Source organism: Macrobrachium nipponense, chromosome 20 (assembly GCF_015104395.2).
Source record: "Macrobrachium nipponense isolate FS-2020 chromosome 20, ASM1510439v2, whole genome shotgun sequence".
NCBI lineage: Eukaryota > Metazoa > Arthropoda > Malacostraca > Decapoda > Palaemonidae > Macrobrachium > Macrobrachium nipponense.
The window spans coordinates 45,023,529-45,043,380 of record NC_061089.1 but is presented as its reverse complement, the minus strand read 5'-3'; the positions used below and the strand labels follow the sequence as shown (position 1 = coordinate 45,043,380).

Below are 19,852 nucleotides of genomic sequence, written 5' to 3'. Positions count from 1 at the left end.
GTGGGTCATTGGGAGACACACGAGAAGACATACAAATGACACCTCGAAAACATTACAAAAAACCTCCCCCCCATTTTTGGGGCCCCTGCCCCTCCCCCAGCCCCCCCCCTACCCCCTCTCTTTCTCTTCCCTCCCATGTCCTATACCGCATACCGAAGCCCTACCTCACCAACAACCCTCACTTACCTCCCCTCCCCTTGTCTTTCACTTCCTTGCTCTCATACCACCACTACAATGATTCTTTTCCATGTGAGTCTACACACGCACGCACAAACAAACCCCTTCCTCCTCAAACCTGGAAGAAACCTATTCCTCATTCCCCTCCTCTTCCTCCTCCCCCACTTCAGGCCCCATCCCCCTCTGACAGGCCCTTCCGCTAACTCAAACAGAAATTTCAAAGGTCATCCTCTTAAGTCAGTCCACATTTGGATGGGGCCTTGACCATGAGAGAATTTCCGGACTTCATGAGTAATTTCCCCCGACAACCTACGACGTGCACACCACCACCAGAACCGTTAAAAAATGGTTTTCTTGGAAAGACAGCCTAATTATTATCATTATCATTATTATTACGTATTCAGAAGGTGAACCCTGTTCGTATGGCACGAGCACACTACAGGGGCCACTGACTTGAAATTCGAGCTTCCAAAGAATAAGAAGTGTTCATTAGAAAGAAGTAACGTCAGGAGGTAAAGGAAAATACAGAAAGAGGAAATCGCCTTTTTTAAAAAAGATACATCAAATTAATAAATACTTAACATAAAAAATATAAGTAAATTGTCAAAATACACGAAAACTGTTCTGTTACTACTTCCAATATGAAACAACCTTAAGGGGAAAACGATGAGATACAAAACTGGACAACAACCCGATGCCGGAAGCCCCTGAACATTCGTGCAACATGAAGGAGAACACAACAGCAGCGCATCTCAATCCCTGCTGCCGGGTTACCCTTCTTAAAACCTAACCCTTCCCCACCTCCCACCCCCATCCACTCCCCAGCCTGGCAAGCAGTTTCACGCTTCCCAACCATGAACATAGATAGCATTACGGTACCTCCGATCCTTTCCTGTATCTAGTGGTCCCTTTTACCAGCCCCTAATATCCCCTACCTTATAGTTCCTATTCTCACAGACGCCGAAGAAGAATGAGAAGAATGTGGAACTTAGGCCAAAGGCTGGGACCTATGAGGTTATTCTGCGGTGAAACGGAAATTGACAGTAAAATGGTTTGAAAGGTGTAACAGGAAGAATACCTCGCAGTTACACCATGAAACAATAGAGAAGAGGGTGGATAGCAAGATAGAAGAAAGATAATATGAATGGAAGTGCAGGAAAAGGAATAAAAGGGGATTGCAATTAGGGGCCGAAGGGACGCTGCAAAGTAATGCATACAATGCACTACGTGAGGTGCACTGACGGCACTAGCCTCCTCCTATGGGGAGAATCTTCGCACCCTTTTTACCTACTCCCACCGCAAGCCAGGCGCATCAGCGTTCTTCCAAGCACGTCTTAAATTTACGAGACAAATTTTACTTCCGTGCAAAGGAAACGGTGCCACCATCCTTCCTTCCAAACGACCTATTTAGACTCTCTCTCTCTCTCTCTCTCTCTCTCTCTCTCTCTCTCTCTCTCTCTCTCTCTCTCTCTCTCTCTCTCTGTTACATGACTAACAACTAAAAAGATTCCACTGACTTTCTTGTTAAATACTACGACGACTACTTTATTACTTCATTTCGTACTAAATGCAATATTTACTCCTGATTAGCAGGAGAAGCAGTGGTGCTGCTACTACTACTACTACTAGTACAGTAGTAGTAGTAGTAGTTGTAATGAAACTGTAAACCGAACAAGCTTTCAAAAGGACGCCTAGTGGCAGAGAGAGAAAGGTGATCCACAGAGGAGCTTAAAATTACAACCAATAAAACAAATTGCCTTTAATTCAATTACGTCAAAAAGGGGAAACAAAGGAAGAATTTCTTCTAATTTAAGAGCAATACTCCAGATTGGTTGAGACAAGGTTACAGTAATAAAAGGTTGTGTTTCATACTGACGTGAAGAAGTGAAGTTACGAATATAGCTTTAATTTTAATATACTTTTAAACTGTCAGACCTTTCCAACACGAGTTTCGAGTTAATAACATATTAGTATTTAATCATAACATTACAATAACCACAATGTCTTCTTAACTTCTCGAATTTTTCACTCTTTTTGGAGCTTATCACTACAAAGCCTTAGATCTAAATACAAGAAAATGAAGTAATTCTGATGTCTACAGCAGGATTCGAAAACGCAAATTGAACCAGTTCTGTTACTTAGGATGCGGGTTCAAATCATACCACAGACATTATAATTACTTCATATTCAAAACTAGGAAGGCATTGAGGTTATTAAGGGCAAAACAGTGAACAATAAGATATATTGTAAATGTGAAATTTCCAAGAAAAAAAATTATGTGCTCCTGTTATCACTGTTGATATAGTATCATGAAACAACACGGGAATAACAACCATGCAGGAGACGCAGGTGAAATTGAAGCTGCTAAAGCATGGAGAAAGTGAAAGAATATGTTATGAATAGTTAAGATAAACCGCAATATATTGCATCATGTGCCTCAATAGAAATTGGTGCTACAGCTGTGAAGCTCCCTTCAATAGAAAATATGAAAAGAACCATATGCAATACACGCTCAAGAAAAATATTTGGCATCCTTTGCCCAATAGTTACCTCGATCTTGATACCCATGAAGAGTTTACAAAAACCAGTAGAGGAGATTTATGACTCTAGTCCCACACATGGTCGTATATTAATTTTTGCAACCCAAAAGAATTTTGATTCCATAGTACATTCAGAGCACTGGTATGCTGATAGAAACATTTAAAACTGTAACCTCGATTTTTGCTTAATTGTATACAATACATGGTGTTAAATCATGTATTAATATTATACCCCTTGTACATACTACATTGTTACCTAAACAACTGAAGAAACCTAAAGGTGGTTCCTGATGACTTAAAAAAAAATCCCTATATTCCAGCCACTGACAATGACTGATTTTGAACTGGCCATAGTTGCGGCCATACAACAAGAATGTCCAATGTCTAAATATCGATTTTTATTTTTTTATTTTTGTCAAAGCTGATATAGAAAAATTCAAGGAAGTGTCCTAAAGGTTATCTATAAAACCAATGCCGAATTTCCTCTTAGAGCTCATCTCCTATCTACACTGGCATTTATACCCTTACCCAATGTTGTGGCAACATTTGAATCTAACTGAAAACAAGATTTTCCTAGATGAACTTGAGTAGTGGATTAAGATTACTTTGAAGATATATGGATTGGCCAGCCATATAGACACAACCGTAGATGTATGTACTCCTATAATTATCTAAACATGAAATGTGGAACTGTTCTGATTATGTCAAAGAAGGAATGCCGAAAACAAAGTTTATAAAAGGCTTAAAGTGAGAACAAAGTTTACACGAGTTGCAAATCCAATTTGTGGGAAGCGTGAATACAACTGGGAGCAGAAAATACTGTGACTGCGCAAGATTGCAGGATATTGTATCAATGTATGTATGACAAAATAGGAAGTGTTGCTCACAATAATTCACATTAATATAGTACCCAACATACATTGGAAATCCTACATTTTAACAACTTTTTTTTCTTACTAAAACTTTTTATAAATTGTAAAGACTACTACATTATGTATTTTAATTGTTAGTATTATTTATTGAACCCATTAATTGTTTTTATTTACCAAAATTACTGTCTTTCTATATAATGAACCTTGTTCACCTTGGGTATTCATTTTTGAAGGACTGCTTTTTGAGCATCCTTCTCTTTCAATCAATTGATAGTTCTGGTGATGATTTTTCTAGCAAATAGCTTTCGAGCAATTTATTTCGAGAAATTTACCGGATATAGATATTCATTTGTGAAAAGTTGGCTTTTTCATGATGTACAATTAGGTACTGAAGGAAATTCATAATTATTTTCTAGATCCAAAACGGATGTTGCTGAGGGGAATTTTTTTTTACTAGTTTTCATTAAGAACTGATCGAAGGGTTTGATGAATTTAGTACTATACTATATGAACTCAAATATATAAAAATCTCCATTAGATTTCTATTAGTAACTACATATTCATACACATAGACTTACCAGACATGAATCAGCACTGTTCAAATACAATAAACAGCCCAATGTTATCTAATAATAATAATTTATAGGAATATAACTGTGCAAGATTGTGTCATTTAAGCTAAAGGGAAGAAAATGTGTTAACTCAAATACCCTACGATGAATGAATGTTTAACAGTACGTATTGTGAATCATCTCCATTATCACATTCATCCTTAACATTTTTAAATCAGAATATCCCATTACAGGGTCAGATGTAGCATTACTGAATAATCTCATTCATAAAAAATATAATACATAGCTTGAGGCACTTAAAAATTATATGAATATTATACTCTATAGAAATTGAGGTTAGGCCAATGGAAAAAAGAAATTACAACAGAACATTATGGTAGGCAAGCATGCCATTATTAAAGTACATGAAATGGAATCTAGAATTTAGGCCAAATGCCAAGTGCTGGGACCTACTGAAAGGGAAGTCGAGAGTAAAAACATTTGAAAGGTGCCAAAGAAGGAAAACCTCCCAGTTGCACTGCAAAACAACTGACAGGTTAGGGTGGAAAGTTAGACGGAAGAGAAAATGAACAGAGGTTCAGCATAATGAATGAAAGGGGTTGCAACTAGGGGATGAAGGGAGACTGCAAAGAACTGTAAGTAATGTTCACAGTACATCATGCGAGGTGCCCTGATGGCAATAACCCACAACGGTAATTAAAGTTTATGGTGAAGATATACCAAATTATCCAGAATATGTTTACAACAGAATGTGAAACATAATAACAGATATCATCAGATCTTCATCATGTATTATTTCTGCACTGTATTGTGGTGCAACAAATATTTTACTAAACTGATACTGCACCCTATCTGCTATAATTACAAGCTACAAAAGGGAAAATGCTTAAAAAGGATTTACATCATCACCACCTCTTCTTGCACATTCTAGACACCCAAAATTCTTTAGTCTATTTTCATTTTGCAATCCTTAGCATTTCCTGTGACACCATATGATACATTTGAAACAACATTCTACTGATCCTCAATCTTGTCCACAACATACCCATGCCACTCTTTATTACTTTCTTCCAGTTTTCTTTTAGGTTACTGCAACTTCGTTTTGTTTACAATGATTTTACTTTTATCAAATTATTCAATCTAAACCGGCAAAATGTTAAGAAGCAGAAAAAAGCTCCAACTGAGAAATGACACCATACAATTATTACTATCATTAATATTCAGAAATTGAACCCTATTCATATGGAACAAGCCCACAAGGGCCATTGACTTGAAATTCAAGTTCCAAAGAATATGGTGTTCATTTGAAAGAAGTAACAGAAGGTAATAGGAAGAACAGAAAGAAGAGATCAGATACAAGAAAATAAAAAAATAAATTAACAAATTATTGAATAGAATAAAAATGTATGTAAATTATGAAAATACAAGGAGAATCGCTTTACTGTAGCAGTATTGCAATGCATCTTTGCTTGTACCCAGAGCAAGAATACCAACATGAATGTACAAAAGTATGCCAAATCCATTAAAAATTCCCTTTTACCTTCAGTCATGAACTTTACTCAAACTTGAAAACTTGAAATTCAAGCACAAAATATGACAAACCTACCAGTGCACCATATACTGAGCATAAAAAATTAATGACGTCAGCTTGACAGCCATTAACACAGCAGTTACTTTGTGGGACAAGGAAAAAACTGCTTAAGTCACAATGAACAGTTTAGAAACCTCTTCATTCCTGTATGCCAAGCACTTCACCAAACCATGCTTAAACCCAGCTTTTAATGGTGTCTTGGAGTATGTCTTGAAGAAAACATCTAGAGAATCCAGACCTGAAATGCAGCAGTTGTTTCTACTAACACCTAAAGTCTTACAAGTTCATCTGCTATTGAAGAGTTTAAAAAGTTTTCCATCTGGTCATTCATATTTATCTATTTATCTAAATATATTTAAATATCAGCGTATAAAATCTAGTTTGACAGAACCAACTATCCAACACTAGTTACACTGAATTGCCTTAAAAATGCCGGAGCTGCAACCCCCAAGGAGGGCTATGTCCATACTGTGGAATACCTTCAGGCCACTGTTTAAGCTTTAAATCCCATACATCATACAACCCATGATGGTTAAACAACAGCTAACTTCTTACAAATGCAACTTACATTGCCCCCAATTCCTGTCAAATACTCAAAATAAAAGACTCAGGATCACAATTTTCTAAGATATGTGTCAATTTTTAAACAAGTTACACAGGCTGACTGCTAAAACACTCATGAGGTAGAATTTAGGATGCCTCTTCAAGGGTCTACACTTCCTCAAAATCTATCCCACCTATTCTTATGTTTGATTTTTCTCCAGTGCTGTTTGATATCATGGTTTCTGTCCACAATACAGTTAGATAACTTAAAAGCTGTGCATCTAAATGCTATTCTTACCTCTTCCTCTATAAAATAAAATCTGAGGTAAAGAGTGTGAAAACATAAAAAAAAAAAATTATATATCATAACAAATTTGTTAGACTTCACAATTAAGCCATTCTGTGAAATAAGAAAATGTATAATCACAAAAATACTATACAAGTACAAAATTTCCAATACTTTCCCCATACCTTATGCATAAAAGCATGCACCAAATGCTAACAAACACCAGTCATTCAACTTCTATGTTCAGTCTCATTCAAACAAAACCCTAATCCCTTTGTATATCCAGAAAGGAAGGAATATGGAATTTAGGCCAAAGGCCAAGCAATGGGATTTACGAGGACATTAAGCCTTCACTTGAATATCCAGTGACAGATTATTCACTATACTGCAAATTGCTGCACCATGACTCTAACACTTGCATCTTATTGGAAACATTCAAAATGAGTCAATAAAACTAAATAATTTTTTACACATTACCTTGATGGTGAGCATCACTGAATATCCTGGAGTTTGACAAAGAAAGCCTCCTGCTTATTCTTCTGTAGGTTGGAGTTGTTGTAGAACCTGGAAATTTAGGTAAAAAGAGAAACATACATTGAGAATACTCCTACATTCTTCCTTAAAATATATTAAATCTAAGTCTTTGAATAAAGTGAAAAGAACTATACTCCTCATTTAATGACAGGGTTCCGCTCCAGCAAATTCATCGTTAAATGTTATTCTCTTTATTTCAACTAATAACAATTTTTCGTCATATACTACATATACACAGAACTAGTTTCTGACATAGCCTACTACTACTTGGCAAAGTTCTGACAATGCTTTTTATCATTTTATTACTCATATTTTAACTTCATCATTTAATAACATCATATAATGTATAATTTTCTTTAAAATAGTGTACTTTATTTAACAAATTTAGCCTACATTCCCGAGTTAGCCTACTAGTAAGTCAATACAATACCAAGTCAATACAGTACTAAATTCCTCTCAGAATCTGCACATTTAGCAGTGACTTTCATATTCTAAATTTATTATTTCATAATTATCGCTATTAGTTTCTTCGTCATATTTTTATTGTATAGGGTAGCGAGATGAAAAAAATAATGGATGAATTCCAGCAATCATGCACCATTTGAATGTCGCCATCAAAACATAAAGCACAAAACCATCTATTGAGAAAAGTGAACATTAAACTATTCGCTAATGGGATAAACATTTTCTAGCATTGATAAAAATTTACGCTTGCACTTCTTACCTCTAGTATCACTGATCTCATAGGGGAAATATCAAATATGTACATAAATACACAGTTGTATATGAAATTATCAAACTGTATTACATGTAAGTCTTTCAAGCATACTAAAAGTAATGAATTTGTGCATGCCAAATGTCTCATTGTTTTGATTAAAAGGATTGACTTGGTAGTGACTTCTCTAATAGAATATTTAAAAAAATATATCTATTTTCAAGTTAATATAAAAAAACATATTTGACTTGAAGTTTTTTCTTTTCATTACTAAGAATTCACCCATTTTCTTTTCATTACTAACAATTATTTCCACTAAAACAAAGGAGACATGTCATGATTTTTGCTGTCTTGAAGTTGTAAACAAATGTGGTGCCACCCATTCAGCTGTGCAACGAACTAATGGCGGCTGAATCAAGCCAACCAGTGGAGTTCCCAGACCATAGAATGCCGACTTTAAGAGGCTCAACTGTATAGCTTTTCTTTACAAAGTATATTAAAGCCTTATTTATTGTTTTAGCCATAGATTTCAAGGTTTCAAAACCTAGGCTAGGCTAGATTATTGGCACTGAATAGCCTTACTCTTGGCCACCATTGGCAATGTTTTTATTTTCATTTTATGGGTTTTTTCCGTCTCTTCATGCTGTCGTCATAACTCCGAGTTGTCATAAAATAAGTACGTCATTAAATGAGGTGTACCTGTATATCAAAACTTACAGCAAAAAATGACTTTGTTGGTGGTGTAACTTCACCTTTACAAAGATAAAAATGTTTGAAGTCACTGAAATAACCAGTCATATCTTGTTCTCTTGATCCCCAAATGAATAAATTATTATTGCAGCAACAATGCTACATGAAAATGGGAATATTAAGCTGAGAAGGTAAAACCATAATTATACACCTTTAATTTATAATAAGTGCCCAATATAAAAAATATACATTCATTATCATCTGTTACTTATTATCAATATTAAATATGACCTCACATTAACATGAAACAACAAACATTTAGAGACAAGAAAAAATGAGCTTCCATGAAACAAAATACTCGTAAGTAAAGATATATATATATATATATATATTTAGTATATATATATATATATATATATATATATATATATATATATATATACAGTGGTCCTCCCGTATTCGCGGGGGATGCGTATCAGACCCCCCCCTGAATAGTTAGAACCCGCGAATGTTTGGAACCCCACCCCTATGAAAATGCTAAAAACAGCCTATTTTGTTAGTTAAAACTCAAGAAAAACCCACTAGAAATTTTCATACTTGGTTTATTTAATAGTTTTATCACAAAAAGTGCATTTTATGATGAAATTCATCAAAAAAACCAGGAATTGTTGGATATTTATCATAGAAAAATACCGCAAATGCGCGAATTTCCGCAAATAATGCAGGGAAACGTTCCCCAGAGAAATCTGCGAATGTGTGAGTCCGCGAATCTGGAGAACGCGAATACGGGGGGTCCACTGTATATATACTATATACTATATATATATATATATATATATATATATATATATATATATAGAGAGAGAGAGAGAGGTAAATTGCTGAAACTACAAAGTTAAAGGTACAAAAGTACTACATACAAATTAAAATTTTCCAGTTCTAGAAAATGGCTTGCAGATAGGTATACATTCTGGTGAGAATTTCTTACAATTCAGTAACAGCTTCTTAAAATAATTATTTCCATCCAAGTGTAACTTACCATTTTCTCTGATTCCACCATTCTCATCAATGGTGAGGTGTTCTGCCAACTCATTTAAACTCCCGTCATGAAACCTGGTGAAGGTTTGTGAGAGGCGGCGTCGAATACGCTTAAGACTCATCTTGATCAGTAAAAGACTTGTGCTAACTCTAAACAGGTTTCATTCAAAATATGAAAATCTAGTTTACTAAGTTTAAATGCCTTTCATTGCATCACTTGGTCCCAATGCCATTTCTAAGCTTGGCAGCTTTGAAAAATCTCTCTCCGAACAGTTGTAAGCAGCTAACTATACTAATCTTGTCTTAAACAACGGGCATTCTTTTTTCTTTTTTTTAAGTACTATACGGCACAATTATCACAAGATTTTCCGAACTACAAAAATATCTACAGAGTACTTCATTTGTCACAAAATATATACAAATTGTCTTTCTATCTACGTCCAACACAATTTTGCTCTCCTAACAAAATGTTCTAGGCTTCAACAACATACACATTAATAACACTCTTATATAAGGCACTTGTGTTTTGGTTGGAAGCACATATATCAAATGTCTCCGTTTGTTTTCTTTCACATTTAACAGTTTTGTATTTTCACATTAAAATTTTTGAGCAAAACAAGATAGACAATTGTCTTGCATTAAATTTTTCATCCAACAAGTCATGCGTATTCAAATTTAGATAAATATATGTACTGTACTTTCCTCTCAACTTATAGTTTACCATAAACACTTTATTAGTTCTATATAGGATAAACTGTATATATCTTAAATAATTCAAATTTCCCTTCTAAAATAAAATTTCTTCAATGTGACCTCCCAGTAACAAACTTTTTCCTTTATCTACTGAACATGGCACACGCACACACACAGAAACACTTAACACAATCAATACGTCCAAAAGTTTAGCTACGCAAGATCTTCAGGACACCATAATGGCAAATGAAGTTCTGTAAGCCCCAGTGAGCATGGTACTCAAACACTGTTTGTTTTTTATATTTTGGTCCACTGCACTGCCACATCACATCTGGAAAAAGAAGACCAAAATGAAGTTTCATCCCTTAAGTATGAAATGGTACTGGGCAATACATACACCAACTTTATTATTATTAATTAGTATCATTATTATTATTCAGAAGACGAACCCTATTCATATGGAACAAGCCCACAGGAGCCAATGACCTGAAATTCAAGCTTCCCTAGAATACGGCATTCATTCAAAATTAGTAACAGAAGGTACGTATAATAGAAAATACAGAAAGATGAGATCAGTTATAAGAAAAAAAAAAAAAAAATTAACAAATTAAAGAATAAATAAAAATGCAAGTAAAATATAAAAAACAGATAAAAATTTAAGTAAAATATTAAAATACAAGTTGAACTGTATTAGGGTAGTAATGCATTGCTTACAATTGTTGATAAACAACACAGTGACAAGAATAAAAAAAGGTTGTATTCATAACTCTGTAAGGTAATGAAATTTCCTCTTCAGCCATATGAATTTTGAATGGGGCTTTAAAATAATTTTGACAAATCATGACTTTAAATAACCTCAAAATTAAAAGAAGGAGGTATGTATATGTTAAAAAAAAACTCTACTAAAATTTTATAATAAAATTCTTCAAACAGCTTCAACTTATCATAGAAAACAAACCAGTCTTAATTTTCACAGAATACATACCAAAATTATTAGGAAAGACACCAGCATAAAAAATAGCAACTGAGCACATACTGAATTGTTAGCTAGTGTAGTTGCTTACTTGTAGTGATATGCAGGAAATAACCCAGTAAAACGAGATTATTCTTCAATGTCTCACTGAACTTGCCAACTACAACGTCAATCCAAGAGGGGAGACCATTGTAACACATGTCTAAATTACTTGCACATATTAGTCTTCAATAAGACAGGATGATTTAGATTCCAGATCTTTAGCTTACACTGTTTTACACGCTTTCAGATGCACATACAGTCTCCGTCTTACCTGGAGATGGAGACTGTATGCTTCAGAAAGTTTGTAGTACAAAGTACTATATTAAAAAATCTGGAATCTAAACCATTAAAGCCTAATACAAGTAATTTGAATACATATATATACACAGTGAAGTTGGTGGCTATTTTGAGATAACATACAAATCTTTTTGTCAGTTAGGCAGACACAAAGGACTGTTTGTTAGCCATCTTACAAAGGGATGACAAGTTGCTCTAAATAAATGAAACACAAATTGGGACTTTAGAATTGGGTTCCTCAGTGAGACAGACTGCAATCTCTATCAACTGCACTCACTTCTTGACCCTGCATGCTGACGAGAAATGTTGACTAGCTTGAGGAGATGATAAGGGTCAATTCAAACAAAGAGTATACTATACGTATTTAAGAAAAAAGTATAATCTTGAATTCTGTGTTCATTACAAATATAACCCTATTACTTGAAGAACAGCAACTTAGGAAGGATACAATAGAACAACATTATCTCCAATTGCCAATTTCATCCTATTGATAGTTAGCATCAGTATTTGGTTTCAACATAAGAGGTTTTTTATATGTGTGGTTTTCATCTTTAGAGACTATCTCAATATACCCATGGGCTGTATGCATTTTCAAACAAAATTTTCACCACATACTTTTATCTTTTCACAGGCAAAAGTTATCTGTAATATATAAGACTTCCATATTTAACATCCTAACAATACATATTCCAAAAACAGTGATGTATGAGGTCAGGTGGCACGTGCCATTTCCTGTTATATTGATAACATGGCTTCAACAATGAACACACATTCCCAACTACCACAAAAATGAATACAAACAGCCCCTCATAATTTCAGCCTCACCTTGAATCTTTCAAATTAATCAAGCACTCTCTACTGGTTGAAGGAGCTTGTGATCATAAAAGCAAAACTGGATGAATAACTGCTTCTTATTCAGTCATATAAAAACATCTGCAGGGCAGACAACAAAACTGACAGTCATATGTGATAGAAAAATCTAGTGGTAATCGAGGTGACTGAGGCCAAATACCAAATACGTCTTTTTGTTCAAGAAATCTTGCATTTTCAAGACACTGACCTGTCCTATACTGTTTGCTTAAATCATCCAAGGCATTCGAAATAAATTTCGGGTAATGCCAACAAAACAGGGATAGAGAATTGTATGCACAGACCAGACACTTTACACATTGTGATGACACACAACAGGGTAAGAAGGACTTAAATCATTACAGAGAATAGCAGGAACTAATGACACTGCCACCTCAACATGCCCCATTAATGAGTTCATATGGAAATGGGAACCGGTCTGACATGCAAAAGCCACCTACTGTATTTGTAATACAATGGTTTACAAATATACATCAACACAGGAGCATCAAGAGCACATGAAATGGGGTTCTTTCAACAACTACTGTATAAAATATTAAACCAAAACCAACATTGATATTTTACAATAAAATTACTATGACATAACACCAAACAAGTGGTTAATTACTATCTGGTGTTCAATCTTTTTAAAATGATTTCACATCCATTATTTCAGACGACCAAACCACAGGATTCGCCCATATTCTAACGAATCAACTTCATACATTATTTAGACCAGAGTGGAAGAAGTAAACAAAGCAGTCATGTGGGTGACATTATTATTTAGGCAGTCCTCATCCTTCAAGATAACTGTCTGAAACAACTACCCACAAGCACACAAATTTAGTATGGTAATCACCAACTTATTCACACAACAGGGATGTTGCTACAAATTCAATGTATGATTTATTTTTTGCAAGTTCTATCTCATCATGAACATTTTTATGCTAATGAATATTTATCCTATGTACAACCAAAGGCCAGATTCGGTAACCCTGCACATTGTAGCCAATAATACATTATGTAAATTATCCTTTTATGCATTCCACCATAGTGAATTCTTAGTGCAATGATACATTTACAGCAATCATAAGAACATCACATGACACTGGCAACCCTTGTTCAGTACTATGCAATTAAAACAGCATGTACGATGTGTGACTGGCTACCTTACATCAATTATTCACGTCATGCCTCGCAATAATGGTACCCATTCCCAAGCCCCTAAGGAGCCATGTTACAGAACTGCAAAACTTAAGTCAATAATACAGTACAACAGTATTACTATCATTACTATAAGCCAAGGTGCAACTCTTAATTATAAAAAGCAGAACACTACAAGCTGAAGGGATTCAATTATGAAAGGAACCTTGGCAGTCAAGAAATGTTAGATGTAAGGAGAAAAGTATGAAAGGAGAATAACAAAGAAATTCTGATATTATACTGGTATGGGGTCTTCCATTCATGCAAGATTAAATTACTGTATGTAATCATTATTCAAGGAAATGAAACCCATCCCACTAATGAATAATTTATCTCCAATCCTATTTCAATATAAAAAGAAACACACTCATCTTAAAATACTAAAATCAAAATAGTAACTAAATAAGCAGCATGGAACATTGTCCCAATTTCCTCCAACTTCTGAACCTTTCTATCCTAGCTCCATATGCAGTATATCAACAAGTTTAGAATTTACATAGCAAGGTTTGTAAAACTCACATTTCTCTTAGTTGCCCTGATTACTGTATATCTTGTTGATTCTAGATTCAAATAAAATGCCTGATGTTTCCCCTACTCTCTCTCTCAACGAGTTAATACTCCCCACCCTTGGGGATGTGAAATTCTTATATACCTTAAGACATATTGTTTGAAAACTATGTACAGGCAGTCCCGGGTTACGACGGTCTCAGCTTACGACGTTCCAAGGTTACGACGCTTTTCAATTATATTCATCAGAAATTATTTCCAGGGTTACGACGCCTACAAATGCTGATCTGGCAGATGAAATATGAACCAAAAATACAAAATAATCAATATTTTAAGGTTTTTTTTATGAAAAATGCAATAAGAATGCAGTTTACATAGTCTTCAATGCACCCAAAGCATTCAAAGTAAGGTTTTCTTAGGATTTTTGATGATGTTCCGTCTTATGACATGTCTCATGAACAGAGCCCCCGTCGTAACCCGGGGACTGCCTGTATATAGTACAGGAAACAAAATTATCAGTTTACCACTGATATGCTTAAATACAAACTGGCAAAAGTCTCTTGAGCATTGCTGTGCTGTTACCTCATGTCAACATTGCATTAACAAGCTGAAAAAATGTTTACGTAAAAAAAATGGAAGGGCCACAGGCCTCTATATGTTAAGACTGAAAGCTAAGAACAAGTGACAACCCTCAATAGCACCTAACATCATGAGTTTGGACATCAAGTGAACTACAGTAAGATAATCATTCCGTATGCAGAGATCTCTCAGACACCATGATTCTGAATGGAAAATGAGATAGTAGTTCTAAGCCTCAAGAATTTCTTGCACAATCTCAAGAGCAAGAAATGGACAACCTATTGCAAATACAGGACTCAGGAGGCTGCAGGAAGCACTAAGAATTATGTATCCCTGTTTTATGATCAGACTCAAATCTATGATTTAAAATTGCTTCTTATGCTTCTACTCCTCATTACATTAATAAAATTCTTAACTACATGGCAGTACTGTACATGATGGTTGCAAAACTGAGTTTACCACAACCAGCAAAAATGTCATATACAAAGCCCTAACTGACACTCAGGAATTAAATCCAAAATTATGAAAGAGAGTTGACAGCAGAAATAGCTATCAGCAAATACCACTGGGTCGGTAATTCTATCCCTTGCGTAACTCTTGTAAATTCAATATTAAGTTTCAAGAGAAAATACTAGTAGTTTGTTTGACTATGTAAAATGTATATATTACTGCAGTTAACACAAAATTAACAATACAGTAATAACTTAGGATTAAGGATGTCCCTCAAACCATTACCCAATGAACAGCAACACTGTGTTCACTCCAATCAACAGGCAAAACAAAATAAGAGATATCTGTGGTTGGTGAGAACTTACACAAAAAGATAATTCATAATTTGTATCTCTTAGAAACTCGAAAATTAACTCTGATGTGGAGTTTTTGGCTCAAAAATAAACCATTTCAAACTATAACAACTTTGGTCTCAAATTATGTACAGATGAATTCTTCTGGATTTATATCCTTAAATATGTCCAGTATTTTTATCTACCCAGAAAGAGGCAAGAAAATGTCAGATACAAATGAATGAATCACAATTTCCCTATATATAAACTGCATGCCAAACACAGCCTCATATCTTTTGCAAAGCTTCTCTCCTTTAATTTCATGACTTTATTAACCTTCATTTGTTATTGCAAAGCTTCACTCTTATTAATTTATAGGTTTTATATCACTAAATAATCTTAACCTGACAAAAGTAACAATAATTCTCCACTCTAACAAAGCACCTCCTACAAGATAACTTATAGCACAAGCAGCAGCCGTGAATGAAGTGACCAAAATTTAAAGTTAATTCCTATACTGTTATGTTCATGACTGACGCAAACTGAAATAGGAGGCTAAACTTCAGCTGATTATGCTTTCATGAAAGTCCCTAGCTATAACTGTACCCAAAATCATGAGTGTGTGTCAGGGCTTTGCATCTTTATCATCAATACAATACAGTTACTATCTGTCCACTGTATGAAGTGATATTATGAGAGATCCTAAAAATATGACCTATTGTTGATGACTGTAAGATTTACATACATCTATAGAAGCAACAATGGTATAACTGCTATGGAGAACACAATACGCAGAAACTTTTCAGGTAAAAACCAAATCATTTGGCTGAAAATTATGATGAAAGGTCTATGAAAATTACTTTTGTCTTATTATACAAACTATAAATTATATCAAATAAGCAAAACCACAAAATAACAAGAAAATGAAAACAAAAACAAATGGAACTTACAACACTCAAGTCTAATTTGTCATAAACAAAAGGATTAGATTTTAAAGATAATTTATATAATCAAACAGATTACGTTACTATGGGAAATTCTCTTAGACTTGTCAATGCAGATTGTTCTGTAGATGTTTATCAGATCTTTGTGAAAAAAAGTCCAATTGTTAAGCTTTTCAGGAGTTCAAGTGAATTTTTGCATTAGAAACTTAATAATTTTTTCATTCTATTAATTGTGCTTAAAGTTAGGGTACTTATAAACTGAGAGCAAATTTAGTGAAATAAAAGTAATTAAAGGAGAAACTTAAAGAATGCCAGACATGTGGTCCCAATCTACAAAGGGAAGGGTAATGTGCAAGTGTGTGGAAACTACAGAGGAATTAAGCTGATATATACAATGAAAATATATGAGATTATTATAGAAAGATGACTGGGAATGGAAACCACAATTTGTGAAGAACAATTTGGTTTTATGCCAGGAAAGAGCACATTTGATGCAATATTTGCCCTAAGGCAGACAGTAGAGAAATATAGAGAGAAACAGAAAGGACTACATCTGGTGTTTTTTGACTTGGAAAAGCATATGATAGGGTACCTAGGCAGGAAATATGGAGGTGCTTGAGAGAGAAAAGGGTTTCTGAAAAGTATGTCAGAATAATGAGATATGTATGCAGGGGCAACCACGCAAGTAAGAAGCACTGTTGGAACTACAGAGAAGTTTAAGGTGAAAGTTGGTCTCCACCAGGGTTCAGGCCCTAGTCCCTACGTGTTTGATGTTGTGATGGACGTTATAACATCGGAAGTTAGAGAAGAGGTGCCTTGGTGAGCAATGTTTGCTGATGACATTGTGCTCACTGATCTAACAAGAGATGGTGTCCAACTCAAGCTAGGAAGATGGAGAGAAGAACTTGAAAGAGTGGAGGCTTAAAAATTAGCAGAACAAAGACAGAATATATGTCGACAGGTGGAGAGGAATGGCAGGGAACAGTGAAATTGGGCCAAGAAGACATAAAGAGGGTTAGCTCCTTCAATTATCTTGGTTCTGTTATGAGTGAGAATGGAAAGCTGGATGCAGAAGTCAGTAATAGAATTCAGTTGCAAAGATGAATTGGAGAAAGTTATCAGGGATACTTTGTGACAGGAGGATCAATGCAAAAGTTAAAGGTAAGTTTTATAAAAGCGTAGTTAGACCAGCCATGCTCTATGGGGCAGAGACTTGGCCAATAAAGAAAGAACAAGAAAGAAGAATGGAAGTGGCCAAGATGAGAATGCTGAGGTGGAAGTGTGGTGTCACAAAAAGAGATGAGATCCAGAATGAATTGATCAGGGGGACAGTCAAAGTATTAGAGGTTTAAAAATGGTTTGGTCATGTCATGAAGAGAGAAGATGAACGTATGTAAGAAGGTTATGAACATGGAGGTGAAGGGCAGAAGAGGGAGGGGAATGCCAAAGTTCAGGTGGAAAGATAAATTATTTAATGACATGAAGAAAAAGGGTCTAAGAGAACAAGATGTACAGGACAGAGAAAGATGGAGAAGGCTGACTAGAAAAAGCAACCCCAAACAGAAATGGGAAAAGCTGAAGGCAAAGAAGAAAGGAGAAACTTAAAGTAAAAACACAGTGGTAAAGGCAACTATTCTTCCCTTGATGAAATGCTAGTTGGGCACATTTATAATTTTTGTGGTGATGTGAACACTCAGGACAATACATGTCATGATGATAAATAAACCAATATGGTAAATGATCAAAAATTACATGCAACAATAACAGTTACAGTGACAAAGAGGTTGATGATTTCAAAAACAAGGAATACATGATTATAATGCAATCTATGCCCAATTTGATATCCATTACAGCTAAGATAGACCAGACACATTATGGATAAAACCCTTTCAAAGGTAAATGTAATTTACTTTGAGTTTTAATATAAACACAAAGCAAAATTCCTACCACCAAGACAGCCAACTTGCAACTTATTCTGTCTCAACATAGTCCAAGGCTATGTTAAGAGCTTTTACATAGAAAATTAGAGACGGTTTCCTGTTAGTGTATTTTCCATGTTTATAAATGTCACAGTTTCAAAAGGCACTTGAAGAACACAAATTTATAAAACAACCCACAGTATACCCCTAAAATGAATCAGAAAAACAGTGTAGCTTAAAACTAGTAATTCACCATGTCTTAACCCAAAGCCATTGACAATTATGTTATTATAATACCTGTAATATAAAGATTTGAAAAACTTTCATCTTGTACATTAGCTTCTATTATCAAACAACAATAAAGTTCAGGCTAATGTAGCTAGGCTATCTAGGCTACCGAGGTGTAGTAAAAAAATTTTGTTGTAGTTAACAAGATCATTAATTTCTGACATAAGCTTATAGCCAAATGAAAAGCACTTATACAAATGAACTTACTGTCAACAGAATAAGAATATGATAACCAAGGTCAACCCCACAAATTCAATGGCAGCCTATGACATTGGTCGGAAGTCTGGCTGTAACTGTATTTAGCACACACACGTCCACAATGGGTATAAATACTGTAAGTAGTAAATACCCCATCAGACTACTCTGATTTGGTAGCTTAGCTGACAAAGGCAAATTAAACGTTCTTATATACTACTGCATTAGCTATTGTCTATTTCAAAGACATAAGTTTGCTAGGTATAGGCTAGGCATCAACTTAAATAAGGACACTGGCACTTTACATTGATGAGCGCCACTGCCGAAACGAATGGGGTCAGGATTCACTTGAGGGGATAAAGGGACCCCAGCCTGGTTAAAGTTAAAGTCAGCAGTTTCAGTCCTCTACCAGGCTACTGCCTCTCGGGCGGACATCAGCGCAGGGCGGCATGGTGTCTAGGGTTAAGTCAAATTAAATTGCTTGGTCATATACCCTCTGAAATAGACTACCCACTACAGTAGCCCAGGGTAGCTAGTAGTACTCAGAATGAGAGAATCAGGTCTTTCCAATGTTCAGTGTTTACCTATTTGGGGAGGTCAAGGAGGCCCTAAACCCCAGAACCCAGGTCAGATCACGGCACAGTGCTTTAAGTGAGATTAGGAAGGTAAAGTCAGGTTTGTTTTCGTCTACAGAAATCATTCCTGTCGTTTTACACTCGCCCCCGTAGCCCTGACCCCTCACTGTACACTTGCTGCAACACTGCCTATGCCTATGGTAACACAGTTTAGCCTAAGGAGTTACATTGTTACCTTTGACCTTACCGACACTATCCTAAGTTCACTGATGACCTCGACCTTCTTTATGCAGGGCAGGGTAGGCTAACCCAAATTTATGATACCCACGATAGCTCTACGGTTGACAGGCCGTCCTGGTAAGTTCCTCCTAACCCCAAAATGCGAAGGGTCAAGCCCCTGACCCTATTTCCGACTCCCAAAAAGTGTCCCTTGACTAGAGACACAATA

The 19,852-nt window shown here is 35.3% G+C and overlaps 1 protein-coding gene across 3 annotated transcripts in view; it reads right to left on the bottom strand.

Annotated features, from left to right (window-relative positions):
• LOC135225363 (cyclin-dependent kinase 17-like) overlaps positions 1-19,852 on the bottom strand; it is a 279,842-nt gene that overhangs the window by 259,456 nt on the left and 534 nt on the right. For all 3 annotated transcript variants that reach the window (XM_064264718.1, XM_064264725.1, XM_064264731.1), the window contains exons 2-3: positions 9,560-10,582; positions 7,059-7,145 (exon numbers count right to left, since the gene is read on the bottom strand). In XM_064264718.1, coding sequence (XP_064120788.1) covers positions 7,059-7,145; positions 9,560-9,680 — 208 coding nt within the window. In that variant the 5' untranslated portion in view covers positions 9,681-10,582. The remainder of the gene's footprint in view (positions 1-7,058; positions 7,146-9,559; positions 10,583-19,852) is intronic.